The following is a 17620-nucleotide window of genomic DNA, read 5'->3' on the forward strand; positions in this document are numbered from 1 at the left end:
GGTAGAGACCTCATTCATCTTACAATTACAGAGGAAAACAGATCTAGGTTAGGCCCTGAGAAGACCTAGGGTGAATCTTGCCATTTTCTAGCTAGATGATCTTTGTCTATTTTACTTAGACTTCTGGAGCCTCAGTTTCCTCATCTGTGAATATAAACAGTGATACTGCATATAGGGCTGTTTGGGAGATAATTTATTGTAAATGTGCATGGATACATTTATCTAGTGCCCAGCAAAGTACCTACTACAGGTGATCAATAAGATTTGTTGAATATTATAAACTTTTAACTGACAGTCTAGACTTTAGTGTCATTTCCTTTTTTTTAATACAGAGAAAATTTCTATCTCTGAAAGTATTAACACAAATTACATATATTCTTATATCCTTGACTGCATAGAGCAGATCTTATATCCTAGTACTGCATAGAGCAGATACTGGTAAAACCAAACCGATTCTCTTCTTGAATCTATGTGTAAAATAAGCAGCCACTTAAAAGATCCATATAATCACATAAAAGTGGAAAGTAAATATTAATTTAAAAAATCAATTAGCTTTACTTTAAAAGAAACAAGTTATTTATCAAGAAAAGCCCACTAGCAAGTAGGATTTAGGGCACATGATTTTGTAGATAGTGACCAATATTACAAAAATCTCCATTCTGTGAGAGGAAAAAAATACTATATAAATATATAAACTATATACTCAGTCTAAAGTACTACTTCTTAGTTGATCTGCTTCCAACTTTTGAAAAGTACACATAACTGCAGCAATATAGTATTTTACAAACTATTAAATCATTAACATGAATAGGAAAGACTATAGTATTTCTAAAAAGATGACTTTATATGTAACAAATGTAGCTGAAAGTAAATATGATCAATAGATTAAGGGAGGAGTGAATAGGCAATTAGCATATATTTAAACATGAAGACCTAAATATAAGTCAGTACATACATCTTGGGAAAATATCCGGTCTCTAGCTCTCTGGTACTCTTCTTCTCTTTCTTCTATAGATTTGCTTCGTCTGTCATCTTTCAAACGTATTCTCATCTAAAGAAAAGAGAACAATTAATCTTGGGGAAATGATCTGCCAGGATAAGTCCAGCATCTGTAAAAATGCTCCAAATGTGCTAGGTTACCTGGTTATCATCCTTGTCAAAGCTAGAGTTATCTCTCTTGAGGATATATCGTTTCTGAAAGTCTTCACCTTTATCATCCTTAATATGTTCAGTAAATTTCTGATCGGGTCTAAAAAATAAACCAAAAACCAAGGGAACAAAACATAAAACAGTTAAATATTACATTTTATGAAAAGTGGTAAAAATAATATGTTCTCACTCACTGGTGCTTTTATAGATACTTATGTTATCTCAGTTATTCCTCAAAAATAATTTTATAAGAAAACGTTAACTATCCCACGTCATGACTGAAAGGATATACGAAATACACTGTGGGCTCTGGAATCTGACTGCTTAGGTTCAAATACTCAGCTTTAACATTTAGTTGCTTTAGTTACTTATTAACCTTTCTTTTCCCTACTTTCCTCATTACAGTCTACCTACTTCATAAGGTTGTTCTGAAGATGAATTAATAGATGACCAGGACTTAAAACAGTAAACAGTAGACGTTTGTTATTATTATAAATACTACTGACAAAACTGAGGATCAAATGACTAAAGCAACTGTCCAAGATCAGAGGGCAAGGAAATGACTGAGCCATAGTTGGAGCCCTGGTATGTAAGCCTGTCTATTCTCTTTGCATTGCCTCCTCTAACTCAAAGAAACAATTCTGGAACAAAGGAAAAAGTATAGCACAGTATCTTATGTTACACTCTTACAGTACCTGCTCTGATGTTACATAACCAAATATGTTGTGGTTGAATTTAATAAAACTTAAGAGACTACTTCAAAATGCTACCAAGTTACCAAGTATTCTTAATTATAGTGGGATACATCTTTGTTTCGTATTAACTGAAACAGGTTAAAAAGAGGTTTTTTGAAGGTTCATGTTATGACTTAAAGTAATGATTATGAACTCTTAACAACGTATTTCATGGCTGATTGGTTTTTCCTCTATGGAAATGCTGCAAGTTCTACCGGGATCCAGAAAACAGATGGAATGCTGTTGCTCTTGGAAAATTATAATCATATAAGATTTCATTTTCTGATATATATTCTCAGCTACAATAAATTAATTCATTCAACACTCCTGAGACTTAATATCATTCTATTATAAAACTGAAATATGTGATCTATAAAAAATATATTTATAGGCAATAAAGAAAGGCTAACTGAACTAAGCAATTTTTTATATATACTTAAAATATATATTATGTAGTCACATAATTTATTATGGGTACCTTAAATAAATTTCTAAACCAGATAAACCTGAGTAAGGATATCTTCAGCAAAGTTTGTAAGATATTTCATTATACATAGTAATTAAGTAACACTTCTGAATATTTGTTTTAACTTAATGAATTTTTAAGAGTACTGTATCTACAGCCTGTCAAATGATGCAAAGATTTTAAACGAGAATTATCTAAGTAAGCTGAAGAAATCTTTATTTTAAAATATATTTAGATATGTGAAACAAACATATCTCCACATAGAGCTATACACAGAACTAAAGAGAAAAATAAAGAGTAAAAAAAAAGAAAAATTCCATGGCCAAACTGATGAGAAAAAGACTGCTTTCTTAAGGAATTTGAAAGATTATCTATTTAATCCTGACAATGGCACTATACTGTTATTTGTCACATGATTGCCCCACTGGTTTATATCAACTATTTTTGCAGCTGTTCAAAATCACGTTTTCTTTTTCAAGCGGTTTGTACTTGGGTGAGAGATGTTATTCCAATATGACTGTAAGATTTAACCAAGAGCCTGGCAACTTTTCTAAGAGCAGCTGGATTCCCACACCAAATAGCATTAGCAGGCATTTCAGCTAACCTTAAGACTGTCTTACCTCTGTCTTTTATAGATGCCTGAATTTACTGCCCTGCAATCGCCAACTTCCCGCTCCAATGAGACACCCCAGTGGACACCGGGTTGTTGACATCCACAACACCACTGGTTCAAGGCTGGAGCGGGTAATCTGCCTATGAGGAAAAGGCAAGTTTGTTTTTATTCAATGTGGAGCAGTTCTCTAAGGTTTTCTGATTTACATCCTTCTTCATATTCCAGAAGAAAAAAATAAAAATACAGTGTAACTTCAATGATCTGAAATGTCTAGTTATAATTATGCTATTGATCCATTCTTCTTTAGGTATCAATACATTATAAACATCTGTGTTTAACTAAACTCTTGACTACCTGGATAAAGAGAACCCTGATATCATGTGTAGCATTCAAATAACTGAGGTTACACTGCATTGAAAACCTTAGAGAGTCACCAGTCGAAATGTTAGTCAAAATGCCTGCTAATGAACACGTGCTTGGGTATCCAGCAGCTCTGAGTAATGTTGAAAGGTATTGGTTAAATGAAGTAGATTTCTATTCACCTTCAGTCCAGCTCATAGCTTACAGTTACTGTCCCACCTTAGTCATGATATAACTAACTAGGAAAAAGCTAAAAGATATTTAAAAAAGACTAAAAGATAGGCAGTAGACAATTAAATCAGATTCACATTTGCAGGTAAAACTTAATCCCTGAAGAAACACGGGATCCTTTTCAAAGACAGCTGTCTTCATTAATTTAATTTTAGTTGTAGTAACAATCATTTAAAAAATACAAGCTTCCACCAATAAATATACCTTTTGGACAAAATACTATTTGAAATGGAAGAAAACCAACTTAGTTCAAGCAAACAAATATGATAGCTACAAGGGTAAAGACCATTATAACAAAAGAGAAATAAATGAATTAAATGTAATTGTACAAACCAAATGGTTCATAATAGACAGAACCTTGAGAAGTCTAGCTTCAAGGAAGGAAGAAAAATTATGAACTGAAAAGCATTATTTATGGCATCTGAAGCTGACTGCTGCTCACAGATCCACTGCTGTCACATATGAAATTAATATGGAAAATTCTTTTGATAGATCACCATGAAGAATTTTAGCTGAACTCAACAGGTTGCTTTAGGATTAGTTTTACTAATAGACAAAAGAGGTATTGTGAACATATAACTTTAGGTGCCTCTGCATTGTGCCTTTTGCTCCCAAATATCAGCACTGATTATCTATTTTACCATACTACAAAGCTAACACTTTTTAAAGCAAATGATTCCTCTTTACTTCTTAAAATTTTTTGCTCACTAAGTCATACATAGCCCAGAAGGGTACACAATATTATGGATAATATTGGATTAACCAACCAATAGTCCCACTGTCCTGAGATCTGTGGAAGAAAAGAACCAAAAATAGAGGTGGAAAAGACAGTGAAATGATAGAAAATTAGTGAAAATATAAGCGTTTTAAAGTTTGCTTTTTCCTTTTAAATTTGCCTGAAGTTGGCCGTAGCTATTTAAATTGTACTAATTTAAAATCCATAAGAAAACAGTTATTAAACATCACTGACATCATGACTTTTGAGGGTTTTCCTACTTTCTTTTTAAAAAAGCAATCCTCATTCACCTGTCTCATTTCAGTCACCTGTCTTATTTCAGTCCAGACTGGTGCATTTTACATCTCGTGAGCAGAGTGTATTTTTTAGACCTGTCACATAAGGCGATACATCACAAAGCTGAAGCAGGCTGCTAAAATATGTGGAAAACCTGAGATAAAAGATGTTACAGAAGGATAAAGAATTATCACACACACATATAACAACCTTTCTTGATACTTACATTCTTGTATTGCTAGTTTTGTTTACTATGACAGCCTTCCCACTCTGATCAACATTGTGGTCTAATCCAAAGTAAGCGGCGACTCTGTGCAAGAGCATCCTATGGTAAGATGTCATTGGGGGAAATTTTTTACGGGGAGACCTAGAATTAGAAGAAAGACTAATTTAGCAGATATTCAATAACTGTGATGACAATTTATTTTCTTGTTAAAGGTCAGGACTTACTCATTATTACCAATGAAATCTAAAATTTCTTGTTCCAATTTCAACAGCATCATTCTGTCCCTGAAACAAAATATGAAAAATCATAAAACTTAACACTGAAATAATCATAAATGTTGAATTTACAGGGCTATATATATTTTTTTTATAAAACCTGTACACTGAAGAACATTACACACTTGATATATGCTTTCTAAAAAAGTAATATTTTAAAAGAATAAAGATGACTTTTTAAAAAAATTTATGGAAAATTTCACACATACACAAATGTAGAGAGAATACCATCCAATTTCAAAATTATCATTACATTATCTTGATCTGTTAAGTACTACTGTATTATATTAGATTCTGTTTCGCAAATACATGGATTATAACAGAATATTAGTCTTTATCCCTTACTCAGTAAAGTAAGAAGCAGCAAGAAAACAGACATCTTTAGGTAGGCTCATGACTTTGTTACCATGCTCAACTCCATAGAAACAGTACTCTAAAGAACATGCAATGCCAGTAACAACAGGAATACTCCAGTGGGAATCCAATGCTAGTATATAAATGGAACTACAGCAGAGAAGTATGAACTATATTACTAATCCTAACTCAGAGGAAGAAGACTTCAAATTATTCTAAAAATCACTATAATACATTTTTAAGATTTGGGGAATTTTTTTGATAAAATACCAAAGTGAACCAAATACCTCCAATATTAAAATAAATAAGGACACTAGGGAGCACCTGCACGTGCTCCTTCAGACCACTAGGGTCCTATTTAGTGCACTTACAAAACAAGTTGCTGGTACCACTCCCCGAAGGACCTCCTTGCTCACACACCAAGAACACAGCTCAAGAGAGTATTCCTGTGGTCACTAAATTTCATGTGCGTGTGGGAAAAACAAAACAAAAACAAACCTCAAGAACCTCAGAGCTAGAAGCAGCTTTACAGAAGCAGCTTTCTGTTTCTGAAATTTTATAAATCAAGAAAACTAGGCCAAGAGGTTAATGCTTCCTTCTCAAATAAACACTACATAGTGGATCCCTCTCAGATTCTAAGGGGAAAGTATGTCCTCTATTTCCCCTGCTTAAGTCGCCTGAAAGTCTATACATCAGCCCTGAGTTTGATCTATGTTGCAAAAGTAGTCTTATAAAGCTGACTAATATTAACCATACATGTTTTTATATCAATTGAAAAAAATCAAGAGAATAACATGCGTAAGTGGTGATTTTAAACCCGAAGTGGAACAGGATTACATTTTAATACAAATTTTGGCAACATTCAATTTTTTTCCTTCAGTATACTTTACCTCAGCAAGTGGCACCACCTTTCACTCAGCATACTGTACTAGAAGTACCTTTTTTTGCCTATTACTATGCTTTTCCAAATCCTCCCATGCAGTTAATTACAACTGCAAATTTTATCTATATTTGATCTATTTTTCTTCTTTCCACTGCCAATACCCTGGATCCAAGTATTCAGGATTGTGACTTGACCTCTATGATAGTAGTATATTATCTCCCTGTATCTTCCCTTGTTCCCTCCAAATCTGTTTTACCTGGAACATCCATAACAATCTTTTAAAAACACAAATGTGAAGACATGTCATGGTGTGTGATAAATATTTATCACAGGTTTCCCATTGCTCTTAGGTTAGAAATGAACATCTTTTGTAACATGGCCCATGGGGCTTCCTTGGTGGCTTGGTGGTAGAGAATCTGCCTGCCAATGCAGGAGATACGAGTTCAATCCCTGGGTCAGGAAGATCCCCTGGAGGAGGGCATGGCAACCCACTCCAGTATTCTTGCCTGGAGAATCACATGGACAGAGCTGGACAGGCTACAGTGCATCGGGTCACAGGGAGTCAGACACAACTGAGCACCCACACACACTAATTCAATGTGCCTTACAAGGCAGGTATGACCTTCAACTATCTCTTTAGCCTCATCTCCTGCCCCTTTCTCCCCAAACCTTCATCATTTTGGCTTATTGCTATAGTTCCCAAGCTCCTTCCTTTCACAGGTTCCTCGAACATGCTGTTTCCTTTGCCCAGTACCTTTTTTTTTAAAAAACATTTATTTATTTGGCTGCACCAGGTCTTAGTTGCAGCATGTGGGATCTAGTTCCCTGACCAGGGAGGGAACCCAAGCTGCCTGCATTGGGAGCACAGTCTCAGTTACTGGACCATCAGGGAAGTCCCTAGCACAGCTTCTTACATTCTTTTTTAGAACCTGTTTCTTTCATACCTTTTAAGAGTATTTATCACAATTACTTTTATATAGTTGTTTGTGCTATAGTGAGGAGCTCAACAAATCTATCTGAGTGGAATAAATTAATCAGATTATTTTACCAATGTCTTTTAATGTTTTTCCTTAACATTTTAGGGGAGGATGGGAAATTTTTATTTACTTCATAAGGTTTTCGCTGAAAAAGGCTTACTTAATGTTAAGACTCTTTTCTTCTAATGTTTTTTGGGGTCAATTTGTCTTGACATGGTAAAATTTTCTAATGTATTTTATACACTTATTGTAGGGGGAAAAAAGGAATCGGAGGCAGGCAACTTAATAAGCATTCATGAAACTGTGCATTTAATTTGGTTCCTCTGTTTGAGCTAAACAGCAAGCCTACAATATGTGAAATATTCTAAAGAAATTTCTGTTGTCTCCATGAAAGAAAACAAAAACCTAACAATTTTATTAGTAATTGATACAAATTCAGGCTTTTTCCCCTTTTATATGTAGATTTATGGGTTGCAGAGGATTTTCTATTATTACCTGGACAACATACTATTAAATTAAGTTCCCCTACTTAGTTTACTAAATTTTTAGTTAGCAAAAAGTAAAACTTGTTAGAAAAATAGCCTTTCTAAGTTCTCAAGATTTACACTTCCTGCCTTGTATCTGCTACAGCTTAGTCCAAGTTTCCAAATTTTCAAATCTGTCATCAAGGTTAGATATCTTGATAATGGCCATAAGTCAAAAATTAATAATCCTTTACAGAATCATTACATACAGTACTCAAACTAACAGATCCATAAATTAATTTTCATATGGCATAGGTTTATTAGCACATGAACTTATAGGCACACATAGAACTTGTCATTGTATAATCTTTAAAAGAAACCAATACATGCTATCTGTTATTAAAGAAATATATAAGAAAAACAAAGATCTCAATCAAATTGACCAATAAACTACCTGAAGTTAAAATGAAGGGACAATAATCTTTTTGTTATTAGTGTTCTAGTCATTATACCAGAACTGACTTTTGAGAAAGTATGTGCTGGTACACAAGTGGCAAATAAAAGAAGAAAACAAGAATGCTTGCTTTGACCATCCCCTTCCCAGTGTTCTATATGAACGGGGTCAAATATCTGCCAACAGGCAAGAAGTATGATGATTTAAACATTACCTCTAATAAAAGTAAACTCAGAAAATATTTCAAGCACAGAACAATTGCATGATGTTCCCCAGAACAAAACTGCTTACTTAAAAACATATACTCTTAGAATTGATCCATGGGGCTGCTCCCCTCCATTAGTGACACAGTTGCCTGTACTGTCCATATTTCTTCAGTATATTGTAGAATTTACAGAAAATGGTTATAAAATCAATACAAAAACACGTATAAAAACCACGTCAGTGAGTGTAATCTCTATCTTGGGCAACTGCAGGTTCCTGGGTTCTAATCTAGTAATGACTATTTATTACAATTTTTGAAAGTATTTCTTAAAACAGGAATTACAGATAAACGGTTATTTAATACCTGAAGTTAAGTTTATTCATTGGGATGAGAACAAGATTTAAGGACCTGAAGAAACATTTTGAAATAAAATGTAGACTAGATTTTAGTATGATTCAAAATAAATCTGCTTAACATCTAGAATGCTCTGAAGTTCTAGTGGAAATCTGCCAGACTTATTACTAATTTTGTGCCACCTATGTCTGGCAATTAATAGTGTGTTTCATTGAGAGAACACAGAGCCATCAGGCAAATCGTTTTTCTCACAAAATTTAACATTAGCTACAACTATGTAAACCACACTGACATTAGTATTTACTCATTAGCCATTATATGAATGGTTCTGTTACATATTTTTATGAATAAAAATGCAAACACTGAAGGATTAATGTTCTGATACATGCTGCATGACATGGATGACCCTTGAAAATATTATGTTAAGTGAATGAAGCCAATCACAAGAGACCACATACATATGATTTCATTCATATGATGATACCCAAAAAAGGGAAATCTGTAGAGACAAGCTAGATTAGGGTTCAGGGCATAAGGAGGTGAGAGCAAAATGGTTAAGGATTTCTTTTGGAGGTTGATGAAAAGGCTCATAAATTGACTGTAATGATGGTAGCATGAAATCTGTGAATATACTAAAAATCATTAAGTCGTACACTTCAAAAACACATATGCAGATAACGTAAAAACTTTTGCATTTGTAGAGGAAAACAGAAAACTGCACAAAAGAAGAATATTTTAGAATTTCTTCTGAACCTGTTATGGGTTCAGAAGAAAGAAAAATCCTACCTGTTTAGGATCCTATCTTTCTTTACACAAACTAGCTATGTATTTTCTACCTTCCCCTTAACCTACTGAGTTCTCATTTCCACCAGTCTACAGCAAATGAAATGCCTTGTTAAAGTAGCCAACAACTTCCTAGTTCCTTAATCTAATGGGTTGCTTCATTTTACCTTTAATGAAACTGTTGCCCTTTGGCTGATTTCTAAGACAAATGTTCTCCTGATTCTTCTGCAATCTTTAGGACCCAGTGTCTCTTACTTATCCTCTACCTTTAAGATAGTGTTTTTCCATAGAGTTTCATCCTTGTCATTTATTGCATCTTGCTGGCCAAACTCACAAAGCAAGGGTCACCTCTACTGATGACTCCTAATCTGTAAGAGCATCCAGGCTCATTTACTTGAAAATCAGAGCTATACACTTCATCTTGCCACAGCGTTTCATCAGACACCTCAAACTATATTTATTTATAACAGAACACGCCTTACTTCATTCAGGCTTGTCCTTATTACTTCCCCTGTTAATGGGATTAACCATCAGTCCAGCTGGAAACCTAACAGCTGTTCTAACAAACCACTACTCTTCCATATCCAAATAATCACCAAGTCCTGCCACGGGATTAATTCTTCAACATCTTCCGAATAAGCCCTTTCCTCTCTGTTCTTCTCTATGTTCTCCTACCCACGCTCCCTGCTCATGATTCTCGGCCCCTCACTGATGAAGTAATCTTCCTAAAATGCACATCTCATTCTGGTATTACCCTATTCAAAATTCTGTCATGACTTCTCCACAGAGCATGCCCTACTCAGTATTTCTCAAATGGTGCACTACCACAACTCAGCGAAGATGATTTTTAATTGTTCATCATATCCCCGGCTTCCCATCAGCACTTCTTGCTCAGTAACCACCCCAGCGTGTTGGTACTGATCTAGGTTGAGGACAACTGAAGAGTCTGTCTTCATACCTTACCAACAACCTCCCCATCACTTTCTGGAATTACTTGCTACATGCCTTCCTGCCAGAGCCAGTGTGCAATCTTGTCTGCCTGGGTATACCACCTCCCTCTCACACTGCTGTGGCCTAGAAATGCTCTTGTCCCTCTCAGGTTCTCATGCTCCCATTTAAAGCACTGTGAATTCAAAATTCAGCTCAGGCATTATCTTTTCAGTGCAGCCTTTCCAGATCCTCTCAGAGGTGGGATCCCATCACTGTGCTTTTATAGCACCCTGAAAAACTTCTTTTACATTTATTCTATTTTAATTATATATCATGGAGTTTTCTTTTTTCCCTAGCACATAGAAAGTGAATATTTTAGGGTCGGAGATTATATTTTGCTCACTTTTATATCTACAATGTTTAGCACAATGCTTAGCACATGATAGATACCCAACGAATACCTGTTCAATGGATTAATTTCAGTTGGGACCACTGAGGAATCAACTTGAACTGAAAAAAAGTCATGCAGAGTTGACTGACTTCACACTTACACTTCCTACTATAAGGAGACTATTTTCCATTTTAGTGGTTCTCCATTTGGGATTAAAGTTAAATGTGAAATAGAACATCAAGATGGTACTGAAACAATAAATCCTGAATGAAATTAAAGGTGTATCTTGAAGCAAGACATGAGATAAGCCTCAGCAATACTGAAGAGACTTGTTCATGTTTTTTTATAACATGTGCCGATCCAATGAACTAAAAATTTCACAAATTTTAACTACCATTCTGGGGAGCTAACATCTAGAGGAGGGGTTCTTAACCTTCGAAGCTTCTAGTCCAAGAATGGGTTGGTCAGATATTTTGTGAATAAACCTTTTTCTGGGAAGAATGCCTCAATGGGATCGATGACCTGTCAAAAAGTTAAAATCTATTTATCTAGTACCCTGGCAAAACAAAGGATTTCACAATTGGTTAGTGACTCAAACAAGCACCTTAAAAATCTTTGGGTTGGAGGTTCATAAGCTAAGCAAGAAGAAACAAAAATTCTGTATTCAGTTAAGTCCAGAAACTTGTTATAAGTGAATATACTGAGTAATTTGGCTGAGTGCTTTATCATGAGGTATATTTCTCTCATATTTCATGATTAATGATAACTCTTTAATCTCAGTTAAGACCCAGAATATCTTAATGATTCATTTCCCAAAATTCCTACAAAGAGTATGAATTATCTTTATATCATGATATATATAATGCAAAAAAGGTATTTACACATGTGTATATAGAGGCCAGCAACATCTTAGCCCTAAGAAACTGAAATGTTTCTGGTGTACTTCAAATATTCTAATCTTATTCTAACTCAGTAATGAAAACATATATAACAAAATTATGGTACTCTAGAAGCAATGTAAACCTTATAAATTTAATTTTTACCTGGGATTGTTTTTTAATGTATTTACTAAAAATTCATGTAGATCTATGCCAGTTGAATCAGTGTATTCTTGACTGGAATCTAAAAAACAACAACACAAAAACCCAGTATAAAGTTGTTTGAAACAAATTCCTTTCCCTTCACACATGATGCATAGCAAATAAAATGAGATGCCCCACAATGAAAACTGACGAAGTAGGAAAATGGAATTTATGATGAATTCAGATGACCACAATTTTGCTACTCCTATATAATGAACATGGATTTATGTAACTGCATGTTTATATACCTTCTTAAAAAGAAAATTTCTCTCATATGTGCCACTTTAATTTACTCTGAATTCTTACAGATCCTTTTATATACTCACCACAATTCTATTTAAAAATGCCTCATTTAACAACAACAACAAAAAACTGATTCAGACAGCAAACTGAGTCTGCTTAGTTCAGTTGCAAATATAAGGAGTTAGTAATTTGGAGATATGCAGGAACTTTAGCTCTGAAAGAGTACCATAAAAAATTTGCTTTCAAAAAAAATTTTTTTTTTTTTTTTTTACAAATATTCACATTTATTTCTTCTCCTTAAATGTAATATCCTTATGCTGTTTATAAAACTGGTCAACATAACCATGTCTATAAATGTAAAAAGCATTTTTATAGGCTTGTAATGATATGATATAGTCCTTTAACATTCACTCTGAAAGATAAACATCTTGGGTTTCCAAGAATATTCTTACTGCATACTAAACATTTTGGCATTAGTTCTTTGTATTGTAAGGAATTAAAAATACATCTTTTTAATGGAATCAGTATTTAAATTATAGTGATTCCATTATTTTGATACAAAAGACAGACCAATAAATGATCATGAGTTATCTTCCTTGGTGACTTTGACATGAGGTGCAGTTTTTTGGCTAAATTATCTGATGTTTAGAACTGTGTCATGCCATTTTGCCCAGAACTATATCATCCCTTCAGTCTGTTCTGGATTCCTTTTATTAGAAATATACTATATAAAAATTATTCAAGGGGTAAAGGGTGGATTAATGGTGAAATAAAACCTTTGTTTAAAAAATACAGAAATAAATTGCAAACCTCTTGATAACATTTTTCTGGGCAACTTATCACTGGCTTTTTCTTTTTCTGCTTCATCTTTTGGGGGCTTCTCCTCTTTTTCAAATGATTGTGTTAACTGGATCTGAATTTTCTCCTGTTGGAAGGTAAAATCAGTTATTAAGTGAAAATATAAAAGTGATTCAGTTAATACCCCACATTTGTATTGCTGATTAACAAAACTGCATGGAGGAAAAAAAAGGTTTTTATTTTATCCAACCAGATTCTTCAAGTAAGAAAATACAGTAGCTTTACCATGTTAATCAAACTCTTGATAAAAAAAGTTAAAATTAATTTTTTGAGCTGAATATATCAATTGAAACATATCCATTGAAAATATCAATTAAAAATTATCTTAGAGAAAATAAATGTTTTTTATAATAGTTTCAATGAATCTACTTAAAACCCTTGGAGGATCAGAAGAAAGGTCTTTTTAACCTATTTTTGCAATGGAGATACCACATCAAACAAAAGTATGATAATTTTCATCAATCATGACAATAGGAACATATGAGTGTCAGGTTAACACTTACCAAAAACTAATTTTCTTAAGTATCCACTTTAAAATCATATTCCTTCATTTTCTTATCATATAAAACTGTAAGTAAAAACTTCAAAACCAAATCCCAACTTTGATTATTTCCTGTTTGAGTCTACTATCACTGTTCCTCCTCTAAGTGCCACAAAGTTGTTTTAGAAAGATTTCAGACAAGATTGTTTCCCTTAGTGATATGTAACATTTACTTGTAAAGTAACCATTGTCTAAGACTGAAAAGGAGAACTAATTTTACATTTTTAAAACAATGTCATGACATGCAATTTCAGAACAGAAAGGAATTACTAGAAATACAGCTGAAATAGGTTAAAAATCACAACGCTTTGATTATTCACGCAAAGTTATTAAGACAGACAGACAAACTTCCAGAACATTTCTACTAAAGATAAAGGTGTAGCCTATCTAGATGTAGGCTAAGTTGCTGTATACAGTTGTTCTTTAGTGATGGGAAATATTAGTAAATGACTTCGCTTTTCTGGGTGACGGTTGGTGGTGGCAGTAGGTACAGTAAGTCAATACTGAAAGGATATAAATTTCAAGATTCTGAAACTTGCAGCCACCATGATTTCTATTAAACATTTTTCTCCCTATATATATATATATATATATATATATATATATTTAAAATAGTATTTTGCAGAAGAGTTTCAGATCTAATACATATACATATATATGTATATATATATCCCTCCCCATTGGGTTTCTGACTGCTATTTTTATCTTTTCTCAGTTCTGATTCCTATTTCATCTTAGTTCAAAGTTGTGCTCAGAATATAGGACAAAAGTGAGGTACTGGCAAATTCCACTAAAATGACAAAACATCTGCTTTATGCCCTCCTTTGTCTTATTTACCAAATCTCATGCGTTAATCAACTTCATGTATTTGTCAGTCATTTTTCTCATTATGACTCACTTTCTAGTCTACTTTCCTTATATTTTTAACTTAAAAATGAATCCCAGAATTGTTTCAGAAGTAGAATATTTAGAAGTTTCCCTAACTTATAACTTCTATCCTGTTACTCAAGGATAATCTATGAAATCAATGTTGGAAGAAAAGATTCCACATTTAGACAGATATTAAACTATTTTATCAAGGTGAACTGTATTTAAAAATCTAGCAGATATAATGTATCTAGGCTTGTCTTCAGTTGGTACTGAGGCCTTGTTTTCAGTAGCAAATAAACAAGACATATTTTAATTTTAAAAGCCTAAGCCCTTATACATAAACTCTCTTGACTACAAATAACTGAAATGATAGCACTATCTCCATGGGCAGCCATAATTTCTTTACTCTTCACTCTGTCACTGACATCAGTTATTGAGGTCATTTCCTTCTCATAAGCTCTCATCAGACTCGAGTGACATCTCTTTTTTAATTGCCTCTCAACCTTTCAAATAATGAGTTTTATTCCAGATTAATTCCTCAAAAATCACATTCTGAATCAAGCGTTATTAGCTGGAAAGTGTCTGCTGTCAAGGATTAGATGCTAGTACATTTTATGAGAAATAATTTGTTTTTCAATTCCCATTTAGGTGCAATTTAGTTAACTCAACGCTTGGAAAAAGACTTTCTATTAAAAAGAGTATCTTTTGTTCAGAGAAGGTAATAATAGGTTGTTATCGCAAAAGAAAAATTTAACTGTATCCAAGAAAAATTGAGAAATAATATATTATGTGGAACAACTGAATTTTGGTATAACCAGCTTATTCATTATCCATATGCTGCAAGTCAGCTTTTTTGAATAATATATACATCAGTATACAACATATTCTCCTTGTACTAATTTATTTCTTACATAAATTTTCACTAGACAAATTTATGTAGTACTATAAGAACCCCCACCTCCCTTCTACCTCCTATAATAATTTTCAGATAGGTGAAATGTACCACATCAAACCAAAGATCATGTTTGTTACAGTTTTTCTCAAAAAGAAGACACTTTTTCTGGATTAACAGTCTTATGAATGTCCGACTCTTCTCATTTCCTCAATCTCCTTGGACAAGTTATTCTATGGGGCTGATGGTGTAACATTTTGGTCAACAAAATGAAGAAATTAATTTTCAAAAAAACCCCATTACACTGCCTACTGCTCAACCCTGAACAGGTATATTTGTTACTCTGACATGTACAAAAGAACTTGTAAAACTGCTTTTTAAAACTTTTTAAAACACAATTGTATTGAATTTTTTTCAGAGTGTATAAATAACTCTTCAGCCTCATCAACAAGCATGCAAAAGCCAAGTTAACATCTGAAAATGTTCTCCAGGCAATCGTTCTTAGTAAAATATTTTGAGCATATTTCTATTTTTTTGGAAGTTTATTTTTTATTGCTTAAAAATATCTGTTTTTATAGAATACATACAACTATCTTCTATTTATGTAAGATTTTAAATATAAATCAAAAGTAAATTTTGATCTCTATGTTCCTTGACACTTTGTCAATAATCTATTAAAAAATCTTCTTATATAAAATAAAAGCACATAGTGCTTTTTAAAAACATAACACATTCTAAACATGTGACAACTACCTTCAGTATTTATAGATATGTTTGATGGCATCGTCTTCTACATCAAGGCAAAGCATCAACAGTCTCTGCTTGAATCAACAAACATACAACTGGCATTAAAAAAAAGGGGGTATACAATCTGTCATAGATCTTTTTTCTCTTTCTCCTTTATTCAATCATCTCTCTTAACCAAAATATTGCCTCAATTCTTTGGAAACTAATTGTTAGGATACAGGGGGACTTCGGGTTATTTAAACTCTTAAAGCAGAACAAGCCACAAACAGCCAAAGTTGTCACACTAATAAACATCGTTAAGGGGGTCCGAAAATAATTATATGTAAATGTACAAGTGTAACATAAGACAAAGATCAATCTGTAGCTAAGATTAATAGAAAAGTAAAGTCATAGCATTAAAAAAATATATACAAAGCAAAAAACCAAACTATTTGTTGAGCCTCAGTAGTTCTATACTTTATAAACAATGGAATAAGAAATATTAGACAACTATTAGAGCCAAGCTATTATGAAGACTGGCTTCACCATGCATTCAGGTTAAGCATAATGATACATATCAAGCAGAAGTCTTGGGTAGTCTCCACTTCATACTCAAGAGGTGTTTGACAAATTTTTAAAAGCCAAAATCAAAAGGGAAAATTTCCTCGCAATTACATTAACTGGAAGTACTACTGAAATATAACTTTTCCATAATAACTTAAAATTCCCCTGAAGCCATATTCTCAGTTAACTATAAGCCTTAGACTTACTGGTAGTTTACTCAGTAAAAACATATACAACACATGTACATGCACATACAACTTTTATTTAACGTTATGAAAAAATATTCTCCAGGAAGCAGGCTTTTCCATTGTATCTGTGAATAATAATTGCTTTGCTTTGTTTATTGTTTTGGTGTTTTGGTTTTTTTTTTTTTTACCTGGTTCTCCTGTGATATCTCTGCTGTAGGGGGTGGTGGAGATTCTTCACACACTGCAAGGCTCCGAACTAGCTTTAACTTTGAGCTTGACTGAAGAAAAGTATTTAAAATTAACGCTACATTTCATAAATCTAGGGCTAGAGTTTAAATTTCTTTATAATAGTTTCTGCTGTGTATAGATGTAGGTGAAATGTGCAAGTTAAATATATCATTAAATACCATTAAAACTCTTTGTTATGAGGGAAAACAATAACTGCAGTTTTAAAAATAATAGCAATAGCAAGAATGGGAGTAACTTCAATCTCAAAACCCAAAGAATGATGAGAGCCATTTTCTCTACAGATAAAGAACCATTAAAGATATAAAAGCAATGCACAAAAGCGACTAGGCAAGACAAAAACCCCAAATAAAACAAAATAAGCTTTCTGCCCCAAACGAAATGTGACAAAACTAAACTGAATGCAGCGCTGTATGAAAACAAAGATTCATCAAGCATGAGGCAAGGCCCTTGGCATGCCAGCACAAAATATTTACTATACCTTAGACCTTTTTCCTGTCTGTCCAAATGACTGCAATGGCCGCTGAATACACAAGAAAGATTTGCATT

The 17620-nt window shown here is 33.4% G+C and overlaps 1 protein-coding gene across 18 annotated transcripts in view; it reads right to left on the reverse strand.

Annotated features, from left to right (window-relative positions):
* Nucleotides 1–17620, reverse strand: part of R3HDM1 (R3H domain containing 1) — a 163256-nt gene that overhangs the window by 61077 nt on the left and 84559 nt on the right. For 11 of the 18 annotated variants that reach the window (XM_024980873.2, XM_024980895.2, XM_024980886.2 and 8 more), the window contains 8 exons: nt 17553–17594; nt 17014–17103; nt 12997–13111; nt 11905–11983; nt 5016–5075; nt 4792–4932; nt 1141–1249; nt 956–1051 (listed from right to left, as the gene is read on the reverse strand). In XM_024980873.2, coding sequence (XP_024836641.1) covers nt 956–1051; nt 1141–1249; nt 4792–4932; nt 5016–5075; nt 11905–11983; nt 12997–13111; nt 17014–17103; nt 17553–17594 — 732 coding nt within the window. Of the gene's footprint in view, nt 1–955; nt 1052–1140; nt 1250–4791; nt 4933–5015; nt 5076–11904; nt 11984–12996; nt 13112–17013; nt 17104–17552; nt 17595–17620 lie in introns of those variants that run through there. The other 7 variants (XM_024980908.2, XM_024980906.2, XM_010802110.4 and 4 more) reach the window with 3 other exon arrangements.

Source organism: Bos taurus, chromosome 2, assembly GCF_002263795.3.
Source record: "Bos taurus isolate L1 Dominette 01449 registration number 42190680 breed Hereford chromosome 2, ARS-UCD2.0, whole genome shotgun sequence".
In the NCBI taxonomy this organism is placed as follows: Eukaryota; Metazoa; Chordata; class Mammalia; order Artiodactyla; family Bovidae; genus Bos; species Bos taurus.